Here is an 18,651-nt window from a genome sequence, read left to right as displayed (position 1 = left end):
CATCTCAAAAGCAGACTGGGGGCTCTTCTCTTCCAGGGTGACCTTTCAGGATCAAACCTTCGCAAGCTGCGATAGTCAGGTCGCACACCTCACGGAAGTGATTCTCACTGCTGCTGAATATTCCATCCCTCACACTACTTCTTTTCCACGTCGCGTACCGGTCCCTTGGTGGACCGCAGCATGTAGAGACACTTTACGTGCTCGTTGACGTGCTTTAAGCACTTTTAAACGCCACCCTACGATGGCGAGTTGTATCAGTTATAAATGATTACGTGTGCAGTGTCGTCGTGTTATTAAAGAAAGCAAGAAAGCCAGCTGGGCTGCTTTTACAAGCACCTTCAACGGTTTTACTCCTTCTTCTGTTGTCTGGGGTAGCCTGCGCCGGCTATCTGGCACTAAGGTCCACTCACCAGTTTCTGGGGCTTGACGGTCACGAATGATGTCCTTGTGGCCCCTGAGGATGTCTCCAATGCCTTCGGCCACTTTTTTGCAGAGGTTTCGAGCTCCGCTCATTACCACCATGCCTTCCTCCTCTGCAAACAGGCAGAGGAGGCAAGGCTACCTACCTTCTCCTCCTCGAATCGTGAAAGTTAGAATGCCCCATTCACCATGCGGGAAATCGAAAATGCACTTACCCGGTCACGGTCCTCCGCTCCAGGGCGTGATTCTATTCATATTCAGATGCTGAAGAACCTTTCTCCTGCGGGTAAAGGTTTTCTTCTTCGTACTTACAATTGCATCTGGATTGAGGGTCATGTTCCCACATGCTGGCGCGAGTCTATTATTGTCCCGATTCCCAAGCCGGGGAAGGACAAGCACTTGCCTTCCAGTTATCAACCCATCTCCCTTACCAGCTGTGTCTGTAAGGTGATGGAGTGAATGGTTAACTCTCGTTTGGTTTGGCTGCTTGAATCTCGATGCCTACTTACCAATGTACAATGTGGATTTCGTAGGCACCGTTCTGCTGTTGACCATCTGCTTGCCTTGTCGACCTTCATTATGAATAACTTGTTGCCGAAGCGCCCGACCGCAGCTGTGTTCTTTGATGTGGAGGAGGATTACAACACCTGTTGGAGGGCGGGCATTCTTCGCACCATGCATACATGGGGCCTTCGCGGTTGCCTCCCTCTTTTTATTCGTGCCTTTTTAATGGATGGACAGTTCAGGGTACGTGTGGGTTCTGTTCTGTCTGACGCCTTTCACCAGGAGAATGGGGTGCCACAGGGCTCAGTTTTGAGCGTCGCTCTCTTCGCCATAGCGATCAATCCAATAGTGGATTGCCTCCCAGCTGATGTATCAGGCTCCCTTTTCGTGGACGATTTTACCACCTATTGCAGCGCGCAGCCTACATGTTTCCTGGAGCGCTGTCTTCAGCGTTGTCTTGACCGTCTTTACTTCTGGAGTGTCGCCAATGGCTTCCGTTTTTCTGCTGAGAAGACGGTCTGTATTAACTTCTGGCGCTACAAAGAGTTTCTCCCACCATCCTTAAAACTCGGTCCCGTTGCTCTCCCATTCGTGGAGACAACAAAATTTTTAGGTCTTACATTTGACGGAAACTTAGCTGATCTCCACATGTCATATTTGGCCGCCCGTTGTACCCGTTCTGTAAATGTCCTCCGTGTTCTTAGCGGTATGTCGTGGGGAGCGGATCGAACCGTCCTTCTTCGCCTGTATCGGTCGATCATCAGCTCAAAGCTGGATTATGGGAGCTTCGTATACTGCTCTGCACGGCCGTCCATCTTACGCCGCCTCAACTCAATACAACATGGGGGTTTACGTCTTGCGATCGGAGCGTTCTATACTAGTCCCATCGAGAGTCTTCATGCTGAAGCCGGTGAATTGCCACTAACCTACTGGCACTATATACTGCTTTGTCGGTATGCCTGTCGGCTCTTGTCAATGCTCAACCACCCATCTTATCGTTCCTTTTTTGACGACTCTCTCGACCGTCAATACGGGTTGTATGTCTCTGCCCTGCTACCCCCTGGAGTTCGCTTTCATCGCCTCCTTCAGCACCTTGATTTTTCACTCCCTGCAACCTTTCGAGTGGGCAAGAGCCAAACGCCACCTTGGCTCCAGGCTCAGGTTCGCATTCGACTTGGCCTCAGCTCGCTCCCATAGAAGGTATACCCCAGCTTCGGTATACCGCTCCTGTTTTTTCGAACTTCGTTTGAAGTTCATTAATGTGATCTTCATTTATACAGATGGCTCTAAGACCAATGACGGTGTCGGGTGTTCTTTTATTGTCGGGGCACAAAGTTTCCAATACCGGCTCCATGGCCATTGTTCGGTCTTCACAGCTGAGCCATTTGCCCTCTACCAGTCTGTTCTTTACATCTGCCGCCACCGACATTCTGCTCATGTCATCTGCTCCGATTCCCTGTGTGCCATCCAGAGCCTCAGTGATCCGTACCCGGTTCACCTTTTCGTGCACGGGATCCAACGCTCTCTTCAGCAGCTGGCGGATGACTTGGTTCTCCAGTTACCTTTATGTGGGTTCCTGGCCACGTCGGTATCCCTGGGAACGAAGCTGCAGATGCCGCGGCCAAGGCAGCGGTCCTCCAGCCTCGGACAGCTTCCTGTTGTGTCCATTCATCACATTGTAGCAGGGTCATTTGTCAGCGCATTTTATCGCTGTGGCATGCCGATTGGGCTACACTTATGGACAACAAGCTTCGGGCCTTGAAACATCTACCCACAGCTTGGATGACCTATTCACGCCCAACTCGGCGGGAGGAGGTCGTTTTGGCCCGGTTACGAATTGGACACTGCCAGTTCAGCCATAGCCATCTGCTGACGGCTGCGCCGGCGCCGTTCTGCCTATGTGGGCAACTGCTGACGGTACGCCACATTTTAACGTCCTGTCCGAATTTTAATACACTGCGCATTGATCTTCGCCTGCCATGTACTCTGGATGCCATATTAGCGGATGACCCAGGAGCAGCTGCTCGTTTTCTTCGTTTTATCCACTTGACAAACCTGTCTAACGACATTTAATTATGCTGTTTTTTAATCCTATGCCTTTTAATGTCTGTTATAGTGTTGTCCCTTTTAGTTGCAGGTACTGAATCAGTGGCAACAGGTGACCCTAAGGCATAAACCCTTGAGCGCTTCATGACTACCTAGCCTAACAATGACGTCATCCTCCAATGGAATTGTGGTGGTTTTTTCCACCACCTGGCTGAGCTATGGCAGTTGTTAGGCCTTATACCTGCTTTCTGCATTGCTCTCCAGGAAACCTGGTTCCTGGCAATGCGAACCCCTGTCCTCCGCAGCTATAGGGGATATTACAAGAACTGTAGTGAATATAATAGGGAGTCAGGTGGAGTTTGTGTCTATGTTCTGAACTCGGCGTGTAGTGAACCTGTATCCCTTCAAACTCCTCTTGAAGTTGTGGCTGTCAGGATAAGGACGATGCAGGAAATAACTGTCTGCAACGTATATCTTCCTCCAGATGGCGTGGTACCCCTGAACATCTTGGCTGCCCTGCTTGGTCAACTCCCTAAACTTTTCCTATTTCTGGGAGATTTTAACGCTCATAACCCCTTGTGGGGTAGTACCATGCTTACTTCCCGAGGCAGAGGAGTCAAAAATTTACTGTCCCAACTCGACCTCTGCCTCTTAAATACTGGGGCCGTCAAACATTTCAATATGGCCCATGGTAGTTACTCGGCCCTTGATTTATCAATCTCCAGCCCAGGACTCCTTCCATATATCCACAGGAGAGCACATGACAACCTGTGTGGTAGTGACTGCTTACCCATCTTCCTGTTACTTCCCCAGCATCATGCCCATGGACACCTACCCAGATGGGCTTGAGATAGGCAGACGGGGAAGCCTTCACCTCTGCTGCCACTGTAAGAATCTCCCCCACAGGGTGCCATTGATGTTGTAGCTGAACAGGTCACCACAACGGTCGTTTCTGTAGTGGAAAACGCGATCCCTCATTCTCAAGGGTGCCCCCAGCAAAAGACAGTCCCATGGTGATCGCCAGTAGTCGCTGAGGCCATTAAAGAGCGTCAGAGAGCTCTAGAGTGACATAAACGGCACCCTTCCCTACAGCACCTCATATTCATTAAACTGGGTTTGCAAGCTTATACAAAGACAAAAACAGGAGTGCTGGAAGAGAAATGTCTCGACCATTGGGTGCTATGCGTCACTTTCCCAAGTCTGGAGCAAGATCAAATGTCTTTTAGGGTACAAGACCCCAATGGGTGTCCCTGGTGTTCACACCAATTGTGTGTTGTCTACCGACGCAAACGCAATTGCTGAGCACTTTGCTCGTACCTCTGAGTCAGAGAATTATTGCCAAGCCTTTCGCGTCCCCAAACGGCAGATGGAAGGGAGGATTCTCTCGTTAACTACACGCCACAGTGAACCCTATAATGCCCCATTTACAGAGTGGAAGTTCCTCAGCGCCCTTGCATTTTGCCCCGACACAGCTCCTGGGCCATATTGGATCCACAGTCAGATAATTAAACCTCTATTGCCTGACTACAAGCAACATCTCCTCATCGCCTTCAACCGGATGTGGTGCGATGTCGTCTTTCCATCCCAGTGGCCTGAGAGCACCATCCTTCCAGTGCTCAAACCTGGTAACAACCCACTTGACATGGATAGCTATCAGCCCATTAGCCTTACCAACATTGTTTGTAAGCTGCTGAAACATATGGTGTGTCGGCGGTTGAGCTGGGTCCTGGAGTCAGGTAGCCTCCTGGCCCCATGTCAGCGCGGCTTCCGCCAGGGTCGGTCTACCGCTGATAATCTGGAATCCCTCGAGTCTGCCATCTGAACAGCCTTTTCGAGGTGCCAACACCTGGTTGCCATCTTTTTTGACTTACATAAAGCATACGACACAACCTGACACTACCTGACACCTACACTGTACGAGTGGGGTCTCTGGGGACCGCTCCCAATTTTTATCCAAAACTTCCTGCCGCTTCATACTTTCCATGTCCAAGTTGATGCCTCCCATAGTCTTCCCCCCCCCCCCCCCCCCCCCCCCCCCCCAGTAAGCAGGAGAATGGCATCCTGCAGGGCTCTGTATTGAGTCTCTCTCTCTTTTTAGTGGCCATTAACGGTCTAGCAGCAGCTGTAGGGCCTTCAGTCTTACCGTTTCTGTATGCAGACGATTTCTGCATTTCGTACTGGGGCTCCAGTACTGGCGTTGGTGAGCGGCACCTATAGGGAGCCATCCACAAGGCGCAGTCATGGGTTCTAGCCCATGGTTTCCAGTTTTCAACCACAAAGTCGTATGTCGTGCACTTCTGTCGGCGTCGTACCGTTCATCCGGACCCAGAACTTTACCTTCCTGACGATCCACTAACTGTAGTGGAGATATATCGATTCTTAGTACTCCACTGACTTTGCTTCCTCGTCTTCGTCAGCTTAATCGAAAGTGCTGGCAGCACCTCAATGCCCTCTGTTGCCTGAGCAACACCACCAATTGGGGTGTAGATCGCTCTACGCTTCTGCAGCTCTACAGAGCCCTGGTCCAATCCCCAATTGACTATGGGAGTGTGGTTTATTGTTCGGCAGCGCCCTCAGCATTGCGTTTACTCGACTTTGTGCACCACTGCAGGGTTCGACTAGCGACAGGAGGTTTTAGGACAAGTCCGGTGACCAGCGTACTGATGGAGGCTGGTGTCCCTCCACTGCAGATCAGACGTGCGCAACTGCTCGCCAGTTACGCAGCACACATTCATAGTTCCTCTGAGCATCTGAATTACAATCTCTTTTTCCCTGCCCGCAGAAGTCCATCTCCCAGATTGGCGGCCCATGTTGGGGCTAACAACTGTGGTTCCTTCTCTCCGAACTGGAGTCCTTCCCTTTACCACCTCTACTTGCGGTCCGTTGACGTACGCCTTCATGGTGTACGCCTCGGCTGCAGCTTCGTCTGGACCTTTTGCATGGCCCTAAGGACTCTGTTAACCCCGCCGCTCTCCGCTGTCACTTCCTCTCGATTCTTGTCATGTTCCAGGGCTCTGACGTGGTTTACACAGACGGCTTGATGGCTTATGGTCACATAGGCTTTGCATATGTTCATGGAGGACATATTGAACAGCACACCTTGCTAGATGGCTGCAGTGTTTTCACTGCAGAGCTGGCGGCCATATCTCATGCTCTTGAGCGCATCCACTCGTGCTCTAGCATGTAATTTCTCCTGTGTACTGACTCATTGAGTAGTTTACAAGCTACCGACCAGTGCTACCCTCGCCATCCTCCGGTAGCGTCCATCCAGAAGTGCATCTATGCCCTGGAACGGTCTCGTCATTCAGTGGCGTTTGTGTGGACCCCAGGACACGTCGGATTCCCAGGCTACAAACTTGCCGACAGGCTGTCCAAACAGGCGACGCAGAAACCGCTTCTGGAGATAGGCATCTCCGAAGCTGACCTGCATCTTATGCCGCAGGGTTTTCTGGCTTTGGGAGACGAAATGTCATAACAGTATGCACAACAAACTGTGTGTCATTAAGGAGACTATGAATGCGTGGAAGTCTTCCATGTGGTTCTCTTGCAGGGAATCAGTTCTCCTCTGCCGTCTCCGCATTGGCCATATATGGCTAACGTGTGGTTACCTACTCTTTCGTGATGACCAACCTGTGTGTCGCTGTGGCTCCCAAATGACAGTTGTTCACCTTTTGCTGGACTACCCACTTTTAGCCGCTCTTTGGCGGACTTCTAACTTTCCCAGTTTCCTACCTTTGGTGTTGGGCTTTGATGCCTTAGCAGCATCTTTAGTTTTACGTTTAATCGTGAGAGTGGGTTTTATACTTCTATATAGGTTTTAGTGAATGTCCTTTGTCCCTCTGTGTCCTCCACCCTAGTGCTTTTAGGGTCTTTGTAGCATCTCTCTGTTGTTTTCTGGTGATGACCTCGTAGTTTGGTCCCTTCCCCCCTCTTTTAAACCAACCAACCAACCAATCCACATTTGCATGAACATTGAGCATTGGTACTGTATGCATTGTGAAACACTGATTAAAGAGTCGGTTCACATTCCTCTTAAAAAGCTCTAGAATTCTAATTCCAGCAATACATATGGAAAATTAACATTTGTCATTTTAATGTCTATGATGTACAATTACGAGAACATTCCACTTGCTTTAGAAATTTCTTCTTAAATGTATAAAACTGACAATGTATCCAGTTTTATATAAGTGAGCCAAGTTGATATTTCCCTAAATAGAAACTACTAGTTATCCATATATTCTATTAGATTTCATGTTCTTTATTTTGTACTGTCAAAACTTACATTAATATGGATTATTGGATAGTAAATCTAGTTCTAATTAAATTAATATGCAAAATAATAATTATGCATGCAATGATATGTGTGCAAGAGATGAATTCTAATGTGAAATGACATGCTAGGAAATTCCTTTTCATTGTCATATGTACTGAAATATAAACTTATGCTTTGCAGCCTACAGCTGCAGGGAGTGGGATACCCCAAGTGAAATGTTATTTAAATGGCATAAAGATTCCTCGAGTGGTACGCATAAAGACACTACTAGTAAAGGTGATAGGTGTAGTGTGCTCTGTTGTTGGAGGCTTGGCTGCTGGTAAGGTATGTATGGCTCTCATGGTATTTTGATTTAGAATGGGACTAGGGCATGTGGTGTTTCTTGGACTGCTAAAAATGAAGTTATAACCTAGTGGATTACAAAATATACTTGGGTGAGCTAGGTAGAAATACAACAGAAATTTCTGTATCCCCCACACACCTCACTCCTCTCCCCCCCCCCCCACACACACACCTCACTCCTCTCCCCCCCCCACACACACACCTCACTCCTCTCCCCCCCCACACACACACCTCACTCCTCTCCCCCCCCACACACACACCTCACTCCTCTCCCCCCCCACACACACACCTCACTCCTCTCCCCCCCCACACACACACCTCACTCCTCTCCCCCCCCCACACACACACCTCACTCCTCTCCCCCCCCACACACACACCTCACTCCTCTCCCCCCCCACACACACACCTCACTCCTCTCCCCCCCACACACACACACCTCACTCCTCTCCCCCCCCCACACACACACCCCTCACTCTCCCCCCCCACCCCTCACTCTCCCCCCACCCCTCACTCTCCCCCCACCCCTCACTCTCCCCCACCCCTCACTCTCCCCCCACCCCTCACTCTCCCCCCACCCCTCACTCTCCCCCCCACCCCTCACTCTCCCCCCACCCCTCACTCCCCCCCCAACCCTCACTCTCCCCCCCAACCCTAACTCTCCCCCCCAACCCTCACTCTCCCCCCCCAACCCTCACTCTCCCCCCCACCCCACCCCTCACTCTCCCCCCCCCACCCCACCCCTCACTCTCCCCCCCCACCCCACCCCTCACTCTCCCCCCACCCCACCCCTCACTCTCCCCCCCACCCCACCCCTCACTCTCCCCCCCACCCCACCCCTCACTCTCCCCACCCCACCCCACCCCTCACTCTCCCCACCCCACCCCACCCCTCACTCTCCCCACCCCACCCCACCCCTCACTCTCCCCACCCCACCCCACCCCTCACTCTCCCCACCCCACCCCACCCCTCACTCTCCCCACCCCACCCCACCCCTCACTCTCCCCACCCCACCCCACCCCTCACTCTCCCCACCCCACCCCACCCCTCACTCTCCCCACCCCACCCCACCCCTCACTCTCCCCACCCCACCCCACCCCTCACTCTCCCCACCCCACCCCACCCCTCACTCTCCCCACCCCACCCCACCCCTCACTCTCCCCACCCCACCCCACCCCTCACTCTCCCCACCCCACCCCACCCCTCACTCTCCCCACCCCACCCCACCCCTCACACTCCCCACCCCACCCCTCACTCTCCCCCCCCCACCCCTCACTCTCCCCCCCCACCCCTCACTCTCCCCCCCACCCCTCACTCTCCCCCCCCCACCCCTCACTCTCCCCCCCCACCCCTCACTCTCCCCCCCCCCACCCCTCACTCTCCCCCACCCCTCACTCTCCCCCCCACCCCACCCCTCACTCTCCCCCCCACCCCACCCCTCACTCCCCCCCCCCACGCACACGCACACACACACACACACACACACACACACACACACACACACACACACACACACTCACACTCACACTCACACTCACACACACACACACACACACACACACACACACACACACACACACACACACACACACACACACACACACACACACACACACTCACACACACTCACACACACACACACACACACACACACACACCTCACTTCCCCCCCCACACACTCACACCCCCCCCCCACACACACACCTCACTCCCCCCCACCCTCCTAACTCCCCACCCCACCCCATTCCCTTCAATCCTCCCAACTGCCCCCACCTCCTCTCCCAAGGTGCTCTCACCCATCTTTTTGCAAGCGTCAGTACTTTCACACTGTATCCTTATAATAAAAATCACAGTCAATCCTTGTACATTTTCTATCTGTGAAGAAGTCAGTTGTTTTCATTTGTCTAATTTTACACATTAATTAGGAAGGTCCCATGATACATTCAGGAGCTGTTGTGGCTGCAGGCATTTCACAAGGAAAGAGCACAACATTGCGTCAAGACTTCAACATATTACAGTACTTCAGGGAGGATCATGAGAAACGAGACTTTGTCTGTGGAGGTGCAGCAGCAGGTGTTGCTGCAGCCTTTGGTGCACCTGTTGGTAAGTTTACACCTCTGATAATCTTTCACACTTTATTAGGTTGATGCTATTTCCCCTTCTCATTTGGCCTCCTTGTACGAGTCTTTTTCTGTGATCAAAAATAACTAAAAGTCCTATGGGGAGCAGAATGTCACCAGCTTTATGATGAAAAAATTGTCTGCTTTCATGTGTGCAGACAGTGCCCCCTATGGTATTCCATCTCGTTGTAGACTACCATTGTATGACACTTCAATTTGGTTTTGTTGTTACTTTCAGTATAGTTTCCAACTTCTTGACTCATTAATTTTTGATGTGTAACAAGCTGTAAATAATGTGTTGCTGTGATGAAGTTTTTTTATGTCTTAAATTTAAATCATTCTACTTTCACATAAGCATCTCGTGTGACTGAGTGTCTTGCAAAATGTTAGTGGTACATTATGATTATAATTATTTCAGTCTTCATCAGGTATGTATGTGTAATACAGACATGAACAGTAAAAAGTTCACAACTTTTCAACAATTCTTGTTTATTGCGTTCTATTGTCTTCTGTGCCCTGTGTTTTGTCCCTTCTGATGCTTCTTAAAAAATTTTCTTGGTGTCTAATGACAATTTTCTTCTACTTTTTGTTGGATTTTCTCTCATCTATTTCTGATCTTTTTCTTTATACTACATATGTATGTTAGTTTTATGTAATAGATCCCTTCAAGGAGAACCTTCAGGGATGTGGAATGAGTCAAGGTATACACGAACATAACAGAAAGACATCACAGAGACATAATTTACATGCTGTATTTACTATAAATTATTATTGTCCTGCTTAATGCTATCTACCCTTGTTCTTATCGTTATCGTTGTTGTAGTTTTGTTGTTGTTGTGGTCATGGTCATCGTCAATCCCAAGACTGGTTTGTTGCAGCTCACCATGCCAGTGTATTCTGTAAGCCTTCATCTCTGAATAAATACTGCTTGGTGTTTACATCTCTTGGTGTCCCTCTATAAGTTCTACCCTCCTACACTTCCCTCCAATGCCAAATTGACAATTTCTTGTTGCCTCAGGATGTTTCCTATCAACTGAGGCCTCTTTCAGTGGGCTGTGCCATAATTTTTTTTTCTTTAAGTAGACCCATTGTATTTCCTAATTAGTTCTTTGATCTACCCATCAAGTCTACAGTATTCTTCTGTAGCAATGTGTTTCAAAAGCTTCACTTCTCTTCTTGTCTGAATTGTTTGGTGCCCATTTCACAACATAAAAGGCTGCACTCCAGACAATAATACCTTCGGAAAAGACTTACTAATGTTCAAATTTGTATTTGATGTTATTTCTTTTCAGAAATGGTTTTCTTGCTTTTGTCATTTTGCATTTTCCTCCCCCCATAAGTGTGTGGTGTGCACAGGTCCCCGAGTTATTGCAGCCTTTCTTCTTTTCCAGGTTGCTTTATCTTCCACTTCCTTTTTCCTCCCAGTCCTTATTCCTCTCCCATTACCCCTACCTCTCCCTCTCTTGGTGTTCTTAGTTATGTAGGCCCAGGTATCCTACTGACTTAATTTTGTCTTGCTGTTTTGGTTTCTTTGCTTTTCCTCCTCATTTTTCGCTTTTCTTTTTTGGGACCCCTTAGGGATTTGACCTCCATATCTAAATTTGACATCTGTAGTGTGAGCCAGATGGGGAAGAACTCCCTCCCTAGCATCTTTGGTGAGGGTTCTTCCTCCCCCCCCCCTCCCCCACCACCGTTTTGTTGCATGGTGGGACTCTTATGCACCCATTTGGCTGTGCCCCCTGACACTACAGGGATCTCACTGCTGGTACTTGCGCTGTGAACACCTTGAAAGCCTAAGAGTGGTTGCCCATCTTTTTGGGGCATCAAAACTCTGGGAAACAACTGCAGGGATGGGTGATACCCTTGAGGTGAACCGCTGATTGGAGTGGGTGGTACCAGGGTGGACGATTGACACATGGAACATGTTATATTCTCTGGCTGCTCTTCCGTGGCCGTGTCTCCTCCTAGGAATAGTTCTGTCTCACTTCCTGATTCTGCCTTCTCAGGCTTTCTCTCCTTGGCTTCCCTCTTGGAGGAGGGCCAAGCCTGCCAGTGTGGGTGAACCCTTTCCATGGTTCTTGGTCTGTTTCAGGAGTGACAGGGAGACTTCTGTGGCCACCAGACTCCCTTTCTTTTGTGGATCACAATGAGTAAAAGTTTGGTGAAACGGAGTCCTTAATCAAGATGAGATCTGGTCCCCTCCTTATAAAGTCAACTTTTGCCAGCAAGTCGGCCTTCCTCCATGCCTGCAAACATTTTGGAGGCATCCCAGTGAATATCACTCCTCGCGAATCTCTCAATATGACACAGGGTGTAATTTTCCACCTTCTCCTCCAGTCCAGGGATGAACTTAGGGCCAATCTGGAATGATGAAGACTTCATTTCGTCCAGCATGTCCTGAGATGCTCTAAAGCCAATCATATAGACACTAAACTGCTCTGGTCTACATTCTTCCCACTCATTGGAATGTCCAGTGTATACAAAGGAAAAAAGAATCCAAGAAATAAATATCCTTGACTGTCTCAGCTACTTTGAGGCCCAGAAGAAGTTTGACAGACTTCACCCTGTGAATCTCTCATCTATCCTTGCCTCAGTTACATCTTCGCCTCCTCCCTCCCCCCCCCCCACCTTATTCCCTCTCCTGCCCCTCTTCCCTGCTCCTCCCCCCCCCCTTCCCCCATGGAATCTCCCGCACTTTCTCCTCAAGGAATTGCTGTTGCTCCTCTTCCTCTTCAGCCAGAGAAGAAATCCTCCTCTCTGGCTCCTGCTGGGATGAAGCTCCCTCTCAGAACACGTTTCCATGACATTCTCAAGATAGGAAGTCTGCTACGTCGGGTCGGATGATGGCCCCACACTGAGGGCTCCAAAGCCACTTGCTCTCTGTCCAATCTGAACATCGCTACCGTTTGTTCCCTTTCTGATAACACATCCTCTCTCCTTCCAAGGAAGAAGAAGCAGCAGCACAAGTCCAAGGACGAAGCTTCGCAGCCATCCTGGAGGGGCTTCACCCCATCCTTCTCACCTTGAATCAGCTCCAGTTTTTATGGATGTCAATCCGTCTTCATCAGTTATGACCACTGACCCAGTGACATGACCTGCCGTTGGTTTCTTTATGTCTAACCTGTAATCTCGCCACATGATAATCCAGTGGAATTGCAAAGGATATTGCCGTAACCTACCAGTGATAGAACAACTTACTTCCTCTTATTCTGCAGTCTGTCTTCCTCTTCAAGAAACACACTCTCTAATGCTTTAGATGACAGGAATCAATGTGGAGCTGATTTGCCAACTGCACACCTCTCTCACATCAGTTGACTTACTTGGTAAGCACTGTCAAGCTTCTTCTCTGGATAGTCGGCCACATCAATCTCCTAAAACTTCTTCTCCGAAGAATACTGCTGGTTAACGGAATTTATCAGAGTCTCTCTCTCTCTCTCTCTCTCTCTCTCTCTCTCTCTCTCTCTCTCTCTCTCTCTCCCCTCTCTCCCTCTCCCTCTCCCTCATGAAATAAGTGGATACTTGCAGAACACTTTTAGTTTAGTCTTGGTATATTTCAACTTCCACAAAGAACAAATTCACATTTTCTCACATAAATATTCGGAAGTTTGTAAGTTGACCGATTCGTCTCACATTAGACTCGATTAAATACATTTACAATAGCGTTGGTCTAACAACCATATAATTTATGAAAATGTCTTGCTTCTGGCAAGTCCAACACATGAATTACTTGAAAGTCTAACCTCCTTTCTTCATTTGTCCTTAACAATCATCACAGTCACTAAAAGCACAGAATAATACATAAACAATCCTTGTTATTCTCTACACATACACTGAAACTGTATGGATTGTACAACAGGTACTTGCTGTCCACCATTCGGCCGCTGCGTCCGCAATTTGCTCGTGACTGTTTCTAGACCTACACACACAAACATGCAATGCGCAGTAGGTCGGATTCATCTCTCTCACACTTATATTTAAAATATCATGTGTTCGAGATGGAGGAAGGCCAAGTGGTTCTAGAATTTACACAGAAATTCTTGAAGCACTACGTATCTCCCCCCCCCCCCCCCCCCCCTCCCTCCCAGATTGAACACGCAATATTTTATGTACATCTATATCACATATAACAATAATTCATATTTCAACAGTATACCTTGTTCTTTTCATAACTGGGAATACTCTTTTTCTTATTATTTAGCTGCTTCTTATTTTTTTTCATTGTACTTTAATTATCAAATGTGAATATTTCAATCAATGTTGGAGTTTGTTTTTGTGTAGCTAGGAATTATGAGGAATAAACCTTTAGTTTCCAGTTGTAAGCTCCAGGTGTTCATGACACTTGAGTACTTTATTCTAATTCATTGTACTATTTTTCCCTTAGTACATACTACTATCATTATTTATAGTAATTTGTAGTCCGGAGGAACTCTGGGCAACTGAATTTTTCGACACTTGTAAACTCGCATAAAACATAATAAAGCTAGTGGTACATAGAATTCAAACGTACCAGAATAATTCCTATTAAATGTGTGACTTCTGTCAGGATACTATCCTTTTCCCCTAGGATCAGTGCCTATACCTTACATGTGGGTGGACCCTATGAGTTCACTTGCTCCTTCTGTTCTGGTAGGTACGCCCCTTTATAAAACATTCCTATTCATCAGGCCACAGGTCGTCCTATCTCTATGTAGGTACACCTGCCCTATATCCTTAGCAAATTCCGGGTACGCCCCTCTTATCCTCTAGGAGTAGGCCTCATGGTTCATTGCCCTAGTATACATTTTAGGTACACTATAATTAAATATTTCCTGGTAAAATAAAAATCTATTTTACACTTCACTCTCTCTTCTTAGTACCTTATTTACTCTAGAGTTCTCCTCTACTTTTCAACTTCTACAGTCTTAGTAGATACTATGTCTACACACATTATTCGACTCGTGGTAGATACTACGTCTACCTATTTTGTTCAAGCCGCACTAGCCTACTACTCATCAATTTATCTGAGTATTCGCTACACTGACTTACATTACTCATGCGTCCTGCTTATGTATACTCGTTGTAAGATCATCATAGTTTTTCTATACTTATGGACATACATGATATGGAATCTTCGTTGTTCTTATATGATACCTTTCCATGTAAATAGGCAATGTAGAACCATCATAATAAAAACAATGTGTGCGTCTTTCTAGATGTACGTATATCTTCTCCCCTACAACCCTTGGCGGTTCTTACATCCTTCTAATCTGAAACTTCATTTTTTGTGTATTGGTATTTCTTTGTGTGTATGTGTAAGTGTGTTTTTGTGTTCTGATTCTTCAGCCTTCTTATGTGAAAATAAGTTGTAGGTTATAGGAAACCACAGAGACTAAGAAGGACTTCTGCGATAGAAGTATATGAATATGGAAAGAGGGGAAAAAACAGTTGGGTCCTCCAAAGAGAAGTAAGAAAGGAAAAAATAGAAATGGTTGCTAAGATCGAAGAAGCAAAAGAAGATAGCCCCAAAGACAGGAAGAAACCCTTCCAAACACTCCCCCCCACCCTCCCCCCCACTTCACCTTCCCCAGGATCCCTACCTTGCCAGTACTTGAGTGAGAAGCCAGAGGAGGTATGGTGTTAAATCGTCTCCTACAGAACAGACATTCCCATCTTCCCCCTTGAGGACCCCGAAGAAAATCTTAGCAACCCTATGGCAATGGCAAATGGTGAAGAACCAGTTACACTTGTTTGTGAGGGTTGTTTGAAAGGTGTGATGTGTGTTCTGTTTTAGCCATGATTTATCTGTTGGCGTAAATCATGCTCTTATTTACACTGACCACCCCTATCAAAATCAATACAAACATTCCCATCTACATCACATCTCATAAAAGGTATAAAATATTATATACAAAATATAAAATCCATACACTGCAGTATAAAGATTGTTCAATTAGTTATATGATATTACCTTTTTCCACAAATATAATATTCTATTCTGTTCATTTCGTCTAGAGATCACTGTTTATGTGTGATTCTCTTAAATTGTTTTCTATTTTGTTGTCATATCCAGTTTTCTCAGTACTAAAATTATAGGATAGTTTAAAAATTCAAGAACAGATTACCGAATAGTTCAAGATTTGAAGGGAATTCGGTGCAGTAAACTATTTTGGAAGAAACACCGAAAACAACTCTCGGGATCAGTCAGTCGTCACTCCGCCCGTTAACACAGAACGTTAACGTCCCTGGGGGATATGTGACTCCGCCTGGGTCCCATGGATCTCATATTAACTTCACTTGAGCAAGTGCAGACCAGTACTTCTCATTAAATTTTGTTTGAAAGTATCCCCACTGTAAAACAATCACCACTTCCCTAGGTAACACAACATTAGGTGACGATACATTTTTTTTCTGCTTTGTTTTGGGTAAGCTTGAATTCTTTCCACATGTCGTCTATAACCTTGCTAGTATAAGTTTGGAAGAAGCAATACTAGAAATGTTTCTGGAGGTTATACTCTTGGTAACTTTTCGATCTAACATTTGTTCAAATGGTTCCTACAAACTACATACATTTATAATATCAAAGTTAGATATGGTCTCTTTGAAGTATTTATTGACATTATCCACTCGTGCACTGACACCTGCAATTTGCAATTGAATAATCGACATTAATTCTTTAGGCTGATCTACACTCCAAAGTATTCATTCCCTGTCTTACATTATTGTACTCACTATTGTACACGTCTTCCAAAGATGCTAAGTTTTCAATAGGTTCTGATTCTACATTATTACATTTATCTTCAATATCAAACTCTAACATCTTTAGCAAAGCCTGAATTTGACCATTCTGTTTCTGACTAAAGTCAGTGAACATTTGATTTACATGGAAGTTTAAAGAGTTAGTTACTTCATTCTTTAATTCTAATTTCTAATCCTCTACTTTATTATTCCCCCCCCCCTCCCCAATGAACCATGGACCTTGCCGTTGGTGGGGAGGCTTGTGTGCCTCAACGATACAGATAGCCGTACCGTAGGTGCAACCACATTGGAGGGGTATCTGTTGAGAGGCCAGACAAACATGTGGTTCCTCAAGAGGGGCAGCAGCCTTTTTAATAGTTGCAGGGTCAACAGTCTGGATGATTGACTGATCTGGCCTTGTAACACTAACCAAAACGGCCTTGCTGTGCTGGTACTGCGAACAGCTGAAAGCAAGGGGAAACTACAGCCATAATTTTTCCAGAGGGCATGCAGCTTTAATGTATGGATAAATGATGATGGCGTCTTCTTGGGTAAAACATTCTGGAGGTAAAATAGTCCCCCATTCGGATCTCCAGGCGGGGACTACTCACGAGTACGTCGTTATCAGGGGAAAGAAAACTGGCGTTCTACAGATCGGAGCGTGGAATGTCAGATCCCTTAATCCGGCAGGTACGTTAGAAAATTTAAAAAGGGAAATGGATAGATTAAAGTTAGATATAGTGGGAATTAGTGAAGTTCGGTGGCAGGAGGAACAAGACTTTTGGTCAGGTGACTACAGGGTTATAAATACAAAATCAAATAGGGGTAATGCAGGAGTAGGTTTAATAATGAATAAAAAAATAGGGGTGCGGGTAAGCTACTACAAACAGCATAGTGAAAGCATTATTGTGGCCAAGATAGACACGAAGCCCACGCCTACTACAGTAGTACAAGTTTATATGCCAACTAGCTCTGCAGATGATGAAGAAATTGATGAAATGTATGATGAGATAAAAGAAATTATTCAGGTAGTGAAAGGAGACGAAAATTTAATAGTCATGGGTGACTGGAATTCAAGAGTAGGAAAAGGAAGAGAAGGAAACATAGTAGGTGAATATGGATTGGGGCTAAGAAATGAAAGAGGAAGCCGCCTGGTAGAATTTTGCACAGAGCATAACTTAATCATAGCTAACACTTGGTTCAAGAATCATGAAAGAAGGTTGTATACATGGAAGAACCCTGGAGATACTAGAAGGTTTCAGATATGAGATTTTTCACTCTGCAGCGGAGTGTGCGCTGATATGAAACTTACTGGCAGGTTAAAACTGTGTGCCCGACCGAGACTCGAACTCGGGACCTTTGCCTTTTGCGGGCAAGTGCTCTACCAACTGAGCTACCGAAGCACGACTCACGCCCGGTACTCACAGCTTTACTTCTGCCAGTACCTCGTCTCCTACCTTCCAAACTTTACAGAAGCTCTCCTGCGAACCTTGCAGAACTAGCACTCCTGAAAGAAAGGATTTTGCGGAGACATGGCTTAGCCACAGCCTGGGGGATGTTTCCAGAATGAGATTTTCACTCTGCAGCGGAGTGTGCGCTGATATGAAACTTCCTGGCAGATTACAGGAGAGCTTCTGTAAAGTTTGGAAGGTAGGAGATGAGGTACTGGCAGAAGTAAAGCTGTGAGTACCGGGCGTGAGTCGTGCTTTGGTAGCTCAGTTGGTAGAGCACTTGCCCGCGAAAGGCAAAGGTCCCGAGTTCGAGTCTCAGTCGGGCACACAGTTTTAATCTGCCAGGAAGTTTCAGGTTTCAGATAGATTATATAATGGTAAGACAGAGATTTAAAACCAGGTTTTAAATTGTAAGACATTTTCAGGGGCAGATGTGGACTCTGACCACAATCTATTGGTTATGAACTGTAGATTAAAACTGAAGAAATTGCAAAAAGGTGGGAATTTAAGGAGATGGGACCTGGATAAACTGAAAGAACGAGAGGTTGTACAGAGTTTCAGGGAGAGCATTAGGGAACAATTGACAGGAATGGGGGAAAGAAATACAGTAGAAGAAGAATGGGTAGCTTTGAGGAATGAAATAGTGAAGGCAGCAGAGGATCAAGTAGGTAAAACGACGAGGGCTAGTAGAAATCCTTGGGTAACAGAAGAGATACTGAATTTAATTGATGAAATGAGACAATACAAAAATGCAGTAAGGGAAGCAGGCAAAAAGGAATACAAA

At 46.8% G+C, this 18,651-nt stretch overlaps 1 protein-coding gene and 1 non-coding gene across 2 annotated transcripts in view; one reads left to right on the top strand and one right to left on the bottom strand.

The window, feature by feature from the left end:
- LOC126162357 (H(+)/Cl(-) exchange transporter 7) overlaps nt 1-18,651 on the top strand; it is a 218,265-nt gene that overhangs the window by 101,928 nt on the left and 97,686 nt on the right. Inside the window, exons 5-6 of the mRNA XM_049918811.1 lie at nt 7,424-7,567; nt 9,508-9,685. Coding sequence (XP_049774768.1) covers nt 7,424-7,567; nt 9,508-9,685 — 322 coding nt within the window. The remainder of the gene's footprint in view (nt 1-7,423; nt 7,568-9,507; nt 9,686-18,651) is intronic.
- Trnal-caa (transfer RNA leucine (anticodon CAA)) lies at nt 17,746-17,820 on the bottom strand. Its single transcript has one exon. It is a non-coding gene; the product is annotated as a tRNA-Leu (tRNA).

This window comes from Schistocerca cancellata, chromosome 2 (assembly GCF_023864275.1).
Source record: "Schistocerca cancellata isolate TAMUIC-IGC-003103 chromosome 2, iqSchCanc2.1, whole genome shotgun sequence".
Taxonomy (NCBI): domain Eukaryota; kingdom Metazoa; phylum Arthropoda; class Insecta; order Orthoptera; family Acrididae; genus Schistocerca; species Schistocerca cancellata.
Note: the sequence above shows the minus strand (reverse complement) of the source record. Positions and strands in the feature narration are given on the sequence as shown.